The following is a 13,813-nucleotide window of genomic DNA, read 5'->3' as shown; positions in this document are numbered from 1 at the left end:
ATGCTGGTGGAACATTCATCTACACAAAATAAATATTAAAAATCCAAATGAAAACGCATGTGAAGAAAGTGAAGGTGTTTCGCACTCCCACAGGTCTTCCCTTTGGGTATCCTCTTCGATCATGTACCATTATGAGACAGGAGAATGTGGGAAAAGTAAAGAAAGCATTACACCCTTCCCAGCAAACCCATCTCAAAGTCCCCAACACACCATGAGGAGAAAGAAAGACCAGAACCTCATCCTGGGTCTACGTGAACAATAAAGAAACACACAGGCAGGCAAGCTGCTGATGTTAGGAAGAAAGCACTCACAGGATTGGGCCAGTGAGCACCAGTCGGAACAGTGTTTCCCCTCAACAACTCAAGTGCAGATGAATTTGTTTTTCAAGGATGAAAAAGCTTTATAGGAGCTGCAGAGCTGGACGACACAGATGGTGTGAATGGCAGTCTAGCAGTGGATGTGGCTGTGCGTGTGGCTGTGGGCGTGGCTATGCATGTGGCTGTGAATGTGGATGTGGCAGTGGGTGTGAGCTGGGTCTTCTGAGAGGCTGTGTCAAGAAACAGATCCACTTGAACCTTTAGATATGAAAGCCAGGTCATTGTCATATTCCCATGGGTTTTTCTTCTTGGGGGTTTTAGGTTTTTCCCCCTCCATTTCAATATTTTGATATTTGATAAGCCAATTTCTTGCATTTCCTAGGCCTTTAAAAATATTGTAATGAGACGCAGTGGATAGTTAGGAACCTGGGTGTGGACCGTAGCTGAGAGAAGAGGAATACACTGTTAGAGAAAGCATGGCAGAGATTTCTGCCCCCTCTGTCTCCACTGATCTGGTTGGATTTTCTTGGGTTTCACATGACAGCTATGCTGAATTCTGGTACTTGTTTCTTACTGTGGAATGCTGGGTTGTCTTGTCATCCTCAGGTGTGTGGACATCCTGGAGCTCTGTGAGCAGGAGGACCTGATGCAGTTCCATTACCACACACTGAGACTTTACAGCGCTGTGTGCGCTCTGGGAAATAGCCGAGTTGCTTCTGCCCTGTGCAGCCATGTGGACCTCTCACAGCTCTTCTATGCCATTGACAACAAGTACCTTCCTGGCCTCCTCCGATCTGGTTTCTATGACCTGCTTATTAGCATCCACCTGGCCAATGCTAAGGAGAGGAAGCTGATGATGAAGAATGAGTACATCATCCCTATCACCAGCAGTACCAGGAATATCCGCCTATACCCAGATGAGTCCAAGAGGCATGGTTTGCCTGGGGTGGGCCTGAGGACATGCCTCAAGCCAGGCTTCAGGTTCTCTACCCCTTGCTTTGTGGTGACTAATGAGGACCATCAGAAACAGAGCCCTGAGATTCCCTTGCAGATTCTCAAGACAAAGGCCCTGAGCATGCTGACCGAGGCGGTGCACTGTAGTGGGGCCCACATCAGAGACCCTGTTGGGGGTTCTGTGGAGTTCCAGTTTGTGCCTGTGCTGAAACTCATTGGGACCTTGTTAGTCATGGGAGTTTTTGACGACGATGATGTTCGCCAGATTCTCCTCCTGATAGACCCCTCTGTGTTTGGGGAGCACAGTGGTGACACAGAAGAGGCAGTGGAGAAAGAAGTGACCCATGTGGAGGAAAAGGCGGTGGAGGCTGGAGAAAAGGCCAGCAAGGAGGCTCCGGTCAAAGGCTTGCTGCAGACCCGATTACCTGAGTCTGTCAAGCTGCAGGTAACTGAGAACGCTTTTACTCTGGTAGAGTGCCCTGGAGGGAAAGGAGAAAGCCTGGGTATGGGGGACTGTGGGCACAAGCCTGAGTCTCCTACTGAAGTAGAGAGTCCCCGAGTGATGCTTATTTTCATGTGATATACTCCTTAAGCTTCCCCAAGACAACAGGACAATGCCAAACTTCATTAGTGAAATACTTTGAAATGTTTAGATGTCATATAAAAGTCTTCACAGGGTTGGGTTTGCACATGTCTTTTAGCCTTTGAGACCCAGGTGATTATTTGAGAGGTACCTGTTTAGCAAAGGGGATAAGACTCTGTAGTCAACGTAATCCCCAGGAACTGACTCCCATCATACCCATCACTCCCTCTCACTGACGGCCTTCTTACACTAACATGAGGAGGTCCTGCTGACCCAGCATTCACAAAACTGCTACCCAAACTAAGGACGAAACGATGATTCCTCATGTAAGCTAGCATGAGCTATGTGCTAAGGATGATAGCCTTTGTCTTCTGAGCACTGAGACAAGGAGAAAAGAAGATGAAGAGCAGAGATCCTGGGTCAGCCATTCCTAGAATTCCATTCTTCCTCTCCTGCTTACTGGATATGGAAACTCACAAGTCAGCAGACAGTCAGGACCTTAGAGTTCTCATCTGTAAAATGGAAGTGATACAAAAGGATAACACCAAGTATATTTTCATAAAAGATGGGAAGTATCTTCTATCATAGAATGTGAAGTAATCCAGGATAAAAGTTCTCTCTTCTATATGATAGGATTTATACATAGTCAGTTAACCAAGATATCAAGTATAGAGGAGAAATATAACTATATAAAGTCACATAGGCATACTCACACATGCATGTGCATGTATGCATGCGCATGCATACGTGCATGCACACACAGACACAGACACACACACACAAACACACACACACATACACTTCTACCTTAGCACTTTGCTAAATGATATAAGTATGCTGCTATGATACAGAGCCAAGATTGTCTTTAGTATGAATTCCCTGACCAGCACTTGAAGTTCTTCCTTTTCACGTTTGACCTCTAGAACTGGCATCTATTGTCAGTTCAGGGATTTTAAAGTGAACATCAGATCTCCAGTCATGCACTCCATAACGACACTTCAGTTGACAATCGACCATATATATGTGAGAGGATCATATAAGGTGATACCATCTAATGAGAGACTAACCATCTGTTGCTAAAATGTCTTCCCAGGAGCAGATGTAAGTAACATCTCTACCCCTTCAACATTTCTACTCCTCCCCCTAAAGTTCCTATGTCAAACACAGCAGTGATTCCACCAAAATTCACTCCTGAGAACCAGGCAGTTTATATTGCTTCTTTACAGAGCATAGGTGAGGGGCTATTTAAAGGTGTCTGCATGTTCCTTCCCAAAAGGCCATACCTGGAAGCTCTTTACCCAGCAGGAATGAGGTCCTCCTTGTAACTACACAGATGGAGCCTCACTCCTTTCATCTTTCCGGCTTGTGTACTCTAGTCCCTCCCCGAGGCCATGTACAATTAAGACAGTGTGTACAACATGTAGAAAGGGTTTGGATAGTAAGGAAAGGATACTTTGATCCTCCCTGCCCCTCTAAGAGGGGACATAAATAGCCATCAAGCCCAGCTTGGAAAACCCTTTGCAAAGAGGTGCAACCAAACTCCCCAATATGGTGGCCTCTTGGCTCAGAGGACAATCACTCACAACATTTAGTGTATAATGTTTTCACCATGATGAAGTCACCAGTGAGTACATGGGAGTGCATCCCTGTCACCAAGGCAGGACTCTCACTAGAGAGCAAAACACTTTCAGACTTGAATGATCTCCCCCAACCTTTACAACTTTCTCACACCTAGTATTTATTTTTAAAACAACAAGTTGACAGAATGATAAGATCATTATAATCACAGAAGAACCGGTCATGGATGAGCAGTGTAGCCACTTGGGAAGATGGGGTGGCGAACCGGTCATGGATGAGCAGTGTAGCCACTTGGGAAGATGGGATGGCAAACAAGCTTCCCAACTTTCCAGTCTTCTGCTGCTGCACAGTGAGAGAAAGGAAAGCAGTGCTCACATGAGCACTTCGATGCTAGTTTTCATACCTGACTCCCCAGGAAAGCATCTACAAGATGTTGCTTTCAGAACGTTCTTTTGTCTCTCATTCTGTGGTGCTAATGGCCAAACAGTTCATCTCTGGGTTTAGGCAGCCTTGGAGTCAGTAGCTTCATGATTACTCTGAGGCACTAGATGCACTTACTCAATGCCTTACCTAAGTCTCGGTGCTGTTGTCTGTCAAGTGGGGAACTGGCAACTGTGTCTGTAAGCAGCAAGGGCATTCTCTAAGGAAGTATACACGCGCTTACTGTTACAGATGTGCGAACTCCTCAGCTACCTCTGTGACTGTGAACTACAGCACCGAGTAGAGGCTATTGTGGCATTTGGTGACATTTACGTGTCCAAGCTGCAGGCAAATCAGAAGTTCCGCTACAATGAGCTCATGCAGGCCCTGAATATGTCTGCAGCCCTAACTGCCCGGAAGACAAGAGAGTTCCGCTCACCACCCCAGGAGCAGGTGAGTCACCTCTGAGTTTCCATACAATTTCTGTGGAATTCAAAACCCAAGAACAGGATGCCTGAACCTTTGTAACATCTTCAACAGACTGAAGAGCTACGGAAGCCTAGAAGAAACACCACAACACCAAGAGATAGCCTGAATCCCAAGAAAATAATGACGGGAGAGTACCAGCCAATTATCTTGGTGGGAGTAGGGGGTGGAGGGAGAACCTTTCTAAACTGAGAATAAGGCAGAAGTTTGTTCCTCAACCCTCCCCTCCTCTCTACAAATGAGTGGAAAACCACAGGAGTGTTAAGGTTCATCAGACACCTGAGCAACAATGCACTAAAAGGAGTGCTGCTAACCCTTCCAGAAGTCTCTATCAGAGATAAAGAAAGTAGTTGGTGTGCCTAGTTTATGAGAGTTGAGGTGCAGCCATGCTCTCGTGACATGTCTAAGTCCCTTTGACTTAATTTACATTAAGCTTCCCTGGTACCATGAAGCCTGGAGAACAGGACTCATCACGAATCATATTTTGCAATGTGTTATATAGGACTTACTTGTAGTTGTCACTGCTAAGAGAGACGGTAACTTTGAGATGCCACTTAATGAAGGAATGGCATCTCATAGTGCTATCCAGGCTGGTTGGCCACTGTTCCCTAAGCATTCAAAAGGAATGTAAATCCTTCAGTGAGGAAACCAGATCTGTCTTTGAAACTACATCTTTGAATCTCATAAATACTTAATAAGCAGCCTATTCATTGTTGTCCATATAATTACCACTATTTCATATTAATGGCACAACTACAAAGTTCATTCAATTACTTTCCCAATCTATTTTATGGGACATAGATATTATATTGTCTTACCAATGAACCACATAGTGTAGCTTTTGAAAGACTCTTGAGTGACAGTGCCCAAAGAGAAGGCAGAGCTAGTCGTTGCTCTCAGAGTCCCTGGGACTGGCTGCAATAGATGACTGCACCATGCCGAATGTATGAGTATGCTATTACCCCAAGTGCCACCCAATTATGATAATATTACCAATGCTACTGGCTTCTTTTAGACTGGCGGTGAGTGTGAATGCCCCCCATGACACAGCAAATGAGGCTCTCTCAAACTTTTGTGAATAGTTGGAAGACAATAATGCAGAAATCATAACACTAATACTGGCTTCAGATAACACTGCAGATCTGTTCCACATCATCCAGGCATTGGGTTCCTGACTGGTTCATCTCAGTTTCTTCTGCTAATGTGTGGGTAATGTTCATATCTATAGCCCAGGGTTCTTGTGAGGATGCCATGAGATAATGTATTTTAGATTGCTTAACAAGGTGTCTGCCACTGAATAAGAATTCTGTAACTGGTTCTTCTCCCGCCAGTAGTTTTAGCATTAGAGAAACCTGCAGCCTCACACCTTCTTGTAAGCCTTCTATGAATGGCCTGCTGAGCAGAGGCCACACATTTCCTGACATCTCCAGCCCAGCCATCACCATCCTCAGCAACTTAATCAACAAGCTATTGATTCCCTTTTCTATGGAGAAGGTTGATTCCCATCTTCCTTTTCTCCACTGTAACTTCGAAGCTTCTCTTCTACTCTCTATTTCCTTCTCCTCCAGTCTTCTAAGTAGAGAAACCATTAAGTAGTCTGTAACTTGAATTCTTCCCTAAGGCATAGACCAATGCTTCTTAAACAAAGTCACCAAAAGAACTTAGTAAATCAGATCACTCGGCCCTTTCTCTGGAATCTCTGAGTCAGTAGGCCTGGGGTTAGGCTCAAGGTTTTTCATTTTTAGCAAGTTTTCAGACATTGTTGATGCTGGCGGTCCAGAAAAGAGCTCTAAGACCTAAAAAAAAAAAATCGTGTGCTCCATCTCCACCCGTACTAGGGGATTTACTTCATGAGGAGACCTGCCCATAGAGTTCTCAATGAAAGGAAGCATTTAATGTCATTGAAAGACAATTTAGATCAACCGCAGAGGTTAGGATGCAGAATCACTTGAAGAAAAGGATGTATGGAAACTGACCTCTGCTGGCATTACTTTTCATGATTAATGTAGACAGTGGAATAAGTGCCCTGCTTTATCGCCACTGGGGACTGCACATTTTTCATGACACTTTGTGGTGGTTACATTTAGAAATATCTTTACATTCAACACTGCCTCAGCATCGCAGGGGCTCTGGGGGTAGCTACGAGGTCTCTTCCTGTCAGCCATTGATGAAGCACATTTATTACTAGAACAGACTTTTTTTGCTTTAATAAATGGACTTCGCTATTACCATTTCTCTTTGTAAGTTCGTATGTCCTCTTTATTTAAAATATTACTCTGTAAATTGGTTTAGTCTCACTAAACCATCAGAATACCACATGGTAAATAGAAAACATCACGAACACTCAGACAAAATAATAAAAGCAAAAGGAATGTCAGAGTGAGTACAGACTGTAAATCTAAATCTCAGTAGCAAAACCTAAATGAAAATCCCATGCTGTACATAAAATTAAAAGCTCACTAAAACTCCAGAAATATATTGAGTGTATATTATAAATAACTAAAACTCAAGAACTCTATTGAGTATAAAATATAAATAACTAAAACTCCAGAAATCTGTTGAGTATACACTATAAAATGCCTAAGTTGACAAATGTGGAAAGCACTCCACCAACTAATTTTCAAATGGATAATTACCTGGTATAAAACTAGATGAAGAGCATGAGAAAAAATTTACAAAATATGTAATAAAATTAGACTTAATGCGTGGAAAGTAAATTTCAACCTCACCAATTAAATGTGAATTAAAGCAACAGGGATATGACATTCTTCACCCATCTAACTGGAAAATATTTGAAAATGTGTTAAGCTCTCATAACTGTACTAGAGATGGCAAAGTAAACACACATGTATATAAATTTGGAATAATGCAAATTGTTGTGAGATTTCCGGGAAGCAATCGACAATTTATATTGCAAGCCATTAAAATATATAGACTTGTTGCTCCATTCATTTTGCTTCTAGTTTATTAAAAGAAAATGATCAGGCGTGTGAACAAAAAGTATATAAAATGTTCAATGCAACTTAGTTTTTGAGAAAAACAAGTGGGAAGACGGTCCGGTGTGTAAAAGCACTTCCTATATGATGTAAAGACCCAATTTTGAGTCCCTAAAACTCTCATAAAAGCTGACGCATAGTGTGAACATCTGTAATCCCAATGTCCATGTGGAGAGACGGCGAATGAAGACCGGAGAACTCCAGGAAGTTCACAGACTATCTAGCTTAGTGTGCGAAGTAAAAACCAAAACATCAAAGACTCCATCTCAAATAAGACGGAAGGCAAGGACCAAACTCTGAGGCTGCAGTCTTCTGATCTCAACGTACATGCCATGGCTCACGTGTGCCGACACACACACACACACACACACACACACACACACACACCAGGTACTCACAAAAAATAATAAAAATATAAACAAGAAATATTATAACAGTTATTTTACATAAAATTTTATCCATCCATAGACTGAAATAAATACATTGCACCCATTTTAAACTCATGTTTTAAAAAATAGCCCAAGGCAAAGTAAGTAAAAAAAAATGGATTATAAGAAAGTTTATGTTGAGAGTGTGATTTGAATTTCTGTGAATATACATAAGATCTGAAATAAATTTACTAAAATATTATTAACAAGACTATCTCTGGGTAGTGGGAATTTTCTACTTTAAATTTTCTCCAAATTCTGTGCAAATAATAAACAGCCTTTAGGATAAGAAAAAAAGAAAAAGCTATATTTCTATATTAGCTACTTTTGGTTTCTCTACCCTCCAAAAACTTTTAAATAAGAAACTCAAAGAGTGGTGCCTAAGGCATGATCTGAGCTCCTGTGCCTGGTGTAGAGATCAGCTAGCCATTCCTCTTGTGCCCCCACAGATCAACATGCTCCTCAACTTTCACCTGGGAGAGAACTGCCCCTGCCCAGAGGAGATCCGAGAGGAGCTGTACGACTTCCATGAGGACCTTCTGGTTCACTGTGGTGAGCTGAGAGAGGGACCAGACCCACAAGCCACCTTCCTCTCCTAGAGTAGCAGTGAGAAGTTGAGACTGGCAGACTGAAAACCTTCACCCAGAAGATACAGAGAGGGGATGGGAAGGTCTCTGGAGGGAAACAGTGGAAGAAGACTGAGTCTACACCTCACCCGTTTTACTTACAGCAATACTGTGGTCTTCTCCCGGTCAAGCCAAGATTTTGATCCCCATTTTTTTTTAGCTACTATAAATTATTTTTTTAAAGTGGGTATCAATATCTTTCCTGAAGGATTCTAAGTCATTGATCCCTACTTTGATGCATTTCTGCTGGTTTTTCAAGTGGATTATGGCATGGGTAAATTAAGTAACATGCAGAAAAAAGCTGTTTCTCGTTTGAAATAATAAATGTTAATGTATTTCTAGAAACTCTAGAGCCCTTTTAACATAGGTTAGAAAGAGTAAAGCCTTGGGATTAAATTTATTTGATGTTCTGGGACACAGAAACTCATATATTCTAGCAACTAGAAAGGCATAATGTAGATAAATACTCCTGTGGGGCTGACTGTAACCTCTTGAAAATGTTCAGAAAGGTGGGAATTTTCTTTTTATGTTCTTATCTGTTTGATAAGATAACCCTTAATATACTGTTTGGGTTTGCACTCTATTCTGTGGCTTGCTAGGGGTCCCCTTGGAGGAAGAGGAGGAAGAGGAGGAGGACACTTCATGGACAGGAAAACTGTGTGCTCTGGTGTATAAAATCAAGGGGCAACCCAAGCCTGAGAAGGAGCCACCAACAGAGGAAGAGGAACCGTACCCTAGTAAGTGCACAGCCCTTCAATACACTGCTGGCAACTCTGTGCTCTCTCAGACTTAATCAAGGTAACTGGTTTTTTCCAACACACTGTAAGACATGCGGGGCTGTTTAAACTCTGAAGTAAACACATGGGTCATCATTGTTGATAGTTATGGGTTTTTTGTTTTGTTTTTTGTTTATTTGTTTGTTTTCCTCTGCCTCACTTTTGGAATTTCTCCTGAGGAAAAAAAATCAGCTGTTTGGTGTCTGCTCGTATTGTCAGTCTACTTAGACATTCTCGCATTGATTCTGGTCTTTCTTTCAAGTGTTGCCAATGTCTCTCACTTATGATTACAGTTAAGGCAAGGAAAACAACTCCAACCAAAGAAATTAAACAATAGTAAAGCAGGACTTGTAAAACAAAGAATAGGTCTCTCTTTTCTTTGTTGTGGAACTGAGATTGTAGCAGCCTGCCGTCTTTGACCTATTTTTTAAAGGATGTCAAGTATTGTCCCAATTCCCTCTTCTCTTCTTTACACAGTAGGTAACCTCAACCATGTTGACCCATGTTGAAAGAAGAACATTGACTTGCTTGACTATCTCTAAATGACTTAACATTCCAAGAGGCAGGCTGTCTGAATATTATATGAAACCAGTCTGTTCCTTGCTACAGATTTGGCAAATTTATCATTTGTCTAAAGAAGAAAAAGTATGTCCCAGGTTCAATGTCATTACTTTTTATCTTATTCCCTATTCCTATCTATCTTGGAACATACTTTCAGATCATCTACTAGAGAAATAGACTGTCAAGATATGGTAGGTGTATCTGGAAACACCACTTTGGGGGTCCACACATCTTATTGCCCTTATATTAACCTTCTATCTTTGTCAGAATGTCTCTGAGGGGAATAGATTATCCCAATTTATCAGTGGAAGCTTTGAGGCCTCTGAGAGAGTATATAGTAACTTAACTCTGGCAATCCTGGTCAGTCCTATCCCATAACCATGCAAATATTTTGGCTTTGATAAACTCAAGACAACTGGATTGTAGAATCCCCGAGCCCTTCCCCTACCCCCCCAAAAAAGTGACTATTGACTCCCTCTCTGTTGTTACCACCAAATAAGTACTGCTAAGAGCTTGTACTGGTCCACATATCTCCTATATAACCTGTTGAGAATAGATTCGAAGTGGATGCTTTTTTGGCAGTGTCTTGTGGATAGGGTTCCCACAAAGTGACCGTGACTTGTTAAGTGAATCTAGTCAATCAGATGGAATCACTCACCATCTGCCTCTGCGAAGTCTCATTCTCTGGAGGGGTTCAAACACCAAGGATTACTTCCGGCACAACTCTGTCTCGGCACTACATCAGACAGATCATTTTCTATGTGTCTGCGTAGAATACAAATGTTGTGTTAAATATTTTAAAAGGCCACCACGCTACCACAGGCGAACAGGTCAGGCCCGCCGATTCGGCAGACTCTCTGACCCAGAGCTGGGAAATCTCACCTGACTCACTATGTTCCCATGGCGGGTCACTGCCACACCAGACCAAATTCACAGGGCTAACTGGGGTGCACTTCTCAAAAACCCACACTTTACAGTCGTACCTTTCTCTCTTGAACTCGGCAGGAAGTCTCCGGGTGAAGAAAAAAAAAACACCACACAACCTTAGTTTAGGATCAACAGGTAACACAATCTCTGGGTGCAGCAACTATCATCCTAATTTGTAAAGCCATTCTAAATTAAATCCTCCGATGGCGAATCCTAGAAGATCCCTCATCTAAACTGGGGGCCTTTTGTTTGCTACATCTTCCTCCAAGTTCTCCCCATCCAAAAGTTAAGTCACCTTTTCCTACCTGTTCTCTTCCACTCTCCTCCCCGGAAGTCCCACCTACTCCTTGCCCAGTGATTGGTCCCCTGAAATCTTCGTTCATTAGGGGAAGGTCCTGCCACAGATGTACACCCGATAGTCCTGTCACTTGAGACTTCATGCGCTCCACTATGCTGCCTCTCTCTCATCTGTAGAATTATAAGACATCCAAGTTTTGTGACCTGAATGTTTTAAGATCCAAGAAATAAAGAAAATGGTTGATCTGTTTAATGGACTTAAGAGATGGCACCATGGGTTCAATAGGCTGTCTAGCTTGATCTTTAATTTCATTAGGTGCCATAGCTTCACAATTAAGCACTTCCTGTTCTCTTACTTCCTCTATCTTTTGTCTCCCAAGCATTTGTAATATCATAACTAATTTTTCTTGTCGTAGAGCCAATGTTTCAACCATTTTTGGGAGGGCGTGTGTAAAAATTGCAATTGAAAGTTGGTAGGGGTTTACCCTGGTGGTCACGACTGCCGAAAATACTGCGATGGCTTTGTCAAGTAACATTTCCATCCCCTCAACACCTACCCTTGGTCTTAAGGGATGTGAAATGGAGTTTCCCAATTTCAAATGCAGGAAAAAGTCTGCCTATATAATTAAACTTGTCTTTTGGGATGTCTTACTGCGATTCGCTGTCTCAGAGATTCCCGTGTCATTCCTTGCTCTGGGCTTGAGGCTCCTACGACTTCAGAGTCTCCCAAGTCTCTCTGGGCATCCAGCAGAACTCCAAGAACTGATGCTTCCTGTGAAGACTATCCCAGGTGAATTTCCTCTTGATGGCTTTTGGACAGATGTCTCCTGCCCTCTGCAACATTTCTATCAAATGTCCTCTGCTTTCCAAATCACTGGTGGGCTTTCTCCTTCTCCAATCACATTGGGCACCAATGATATAAAAGTAGATATAAAAGTAGCTTCCATTCCTCTGATGTAGTTGTCATCTCAGATGCTTCTTGCTAAATAAACTCACCCCTTCCTAGTTCTAGTTCTTTCTGATCTCTGGCTGGCTGGATCAACTCAAGGGTTCTTGCTCAAACTCCTCTCCAAGTTTATTGATTCAATCTGGCCTCTCTGGGCTTCTCACTGAATTCCTCATCTCGGCCTCAAACAAATTCTGGAAATTAGTTCTAATTTTCTGGCTCTTTATTATTTTCTGGGTTCAACTGCTTCTATACAAACTCAGGAATGAGCTCAACTCCATTACACTGACTCCCAACTCAGCTGATGAACTGGACTGCACTCCACTGCATTGTGTGAACTCCACTGAGCTGCACACACCGAGCTGCACACACTGAGCTGCACACACTGAGCTGCACACACTGAGCTGCACACACTGAGCTGCACACACTGAGCTGCCCTCCCTCCTGCGTTGTTCTGGTGAGAGTTGGGCATATAACTATCCGTGACTCATTTTGTCAACTGTCTCTCTGATTCATCACTTTGTCTGCCCCTCAGTTTCACATCACTTTCAAACATGGCTGTTTCTAGACAGATCACATAGACATGGAAGGTCTTTGGATGCCATCCCTTGCCAGAACAAACATATTACTGGATTAAATTCCTCTACCACCTCCAATTATAAAAATGGTGAAAACGCTGTAAATGAGTGATAACTTGTCTATGTCATTACTTATGTGATTTATCTTAACAAAATAAGAATTTAGGGGAGTATAGTGAATTTACCAAACACCTCCACATATACTAGTTACTAATGTTACTAATGATGTTAGCTTTCTTCCTTTCTTCATTATTCAATTGAGGGAAATAGGACTCAAAAAAAATCAAGAGATACAAGTTCAATGATTCTCCTTTCCATCTTGGATCTCCTTTCCTGGCCACTGATTAACTCAAATCTGAGATAACTAATTCAAGTGAAGCTATGACTTCACTTCAGGTCTAAGTATCTTCTCTTCCTATAGTATCATGCTGTTTCCTATATCGGAACAGATTTATAACCTATGTAAGTGGTCATTTGCAATGAAAGTCAGAGCCTAACAGCATGCAGAATTTTAGCACTTAAAAGTCAATGATGGCAAAGATTTGGACTGAAAGCCATCAGGTAAGGTGGTGGTAACCCCTCCCAGAGATTTACTTTTATGAGCAGTTGGTGAGGATCAGATGGTCTCAGGAAAGACAGAACAACACTGTTCTGCAATTCATTTGAGTGCTGTTAAGTAGCTCTGTGTTAAAGAGATTTTCGTAAATTAACTGCAAGCCATGGCATCAATGAAAACCGTTAGAGTATTATCAAAGAGCTATATGATAATGAAATGCTCTAGCACTAGCCCATCATACTAGGTCATATTTTTATGTCTCTGTCTAGCACATTTGTAAGAGAGCCCTTGCATGCTAAGACTGGACTGCAAGCTGCCGTTAAGACAGAATTTCTTTAAATATAACTGTGTAGCTGTAGCAACTGAGTTATTTCTCCAGAAGAGATCAAGCAGCTGTTTCTCTTGAATGCTAAAGTTAAGAAAACGAAAATCAGCTATCGGATTTTACAGATGAAATGTGATGTACCTATGCCTTCTCCATGGGAGATGATTTTCCTCATAGTCTCTGTAAAAAGAAATGCCCCGAAGGATATTTAGTCTCTCAAGCGATGCAACCAAAAAAGACAGGGCCCCCTGCTGACATGAGAGACCTTGTGCTGACCCACTGTAATTCAGCAGTAGAACTAGATGTAGGAGTGAGTCTGTCTAAAGGAGGTGCGATGCCTTCTGTTCTCAGCCTGTGCTGTGTTGCACAAATGCTTCCCCTCTCTCAGGGAGCTAAGCTGGCATTCTTGTCCCTGGGACATACTTGCTTTCCTCTGATAAAGCTCAAACCAGAGGAGTC

The 13,813-nt window shown here is 42.3% G+C and overlaps 1 protein-coding gene across 4 annotated transcripts in view; it reads left to right on the top strand.

Moving 5' to 3' along the window:
• Positions 1 to 13,813, top strand: part of Ryr3 (ryanodine receptor 3) — a 528,612-nt gene that overhangs the window by 342,064 nt on the left and 172,735 nt on the right. For all 4 annotated transcript variants that reach the window (XR_004388016.1, XM_032903887.1, XM_032903885.1 and 1 more), the window contains exons 35-38: positions 924 to 1,716; positions 4,105 to 4,305; positions 8,212 to 8,314; positions 8,988 to 9,125. Coding sequence is in view for 3 of the 4 variants with exons in the window: in XM_032903887.1 (XP_032759778.1) it covers positions 924 to 1,716; positions 4,105 to 4,305; positions 8,212 to 8,314; positions 8,988 to 9,125 (1,235 nt within the window). In the remaining variant the exon portion in view is untranslated. The remainder of the gene's footprint in view (positions 1 to 923; positions 1,717 to 4,104; positions 4,306 to 8,211; positions 8,315 to 8,987; positions 9,126 to 13,813) is intronic.

Source organism: Rattus rattus, chromosome 5, assembly GCF_011064425.1.
Source record: "Rattus rattus isolate New Zealand chromosome 5, Rrattus_CSIRO_v1, whole genome shotgun sequence".
Taxonomy (NCBI): Eukaryota; Metazoa; Chordata; class Mammalia; order Rodentia; family Muridae; genus Rattus; species Rattus rattus.
This window is presented reverse-complemented; position numbering and strand designations above follow the sequence as displayed.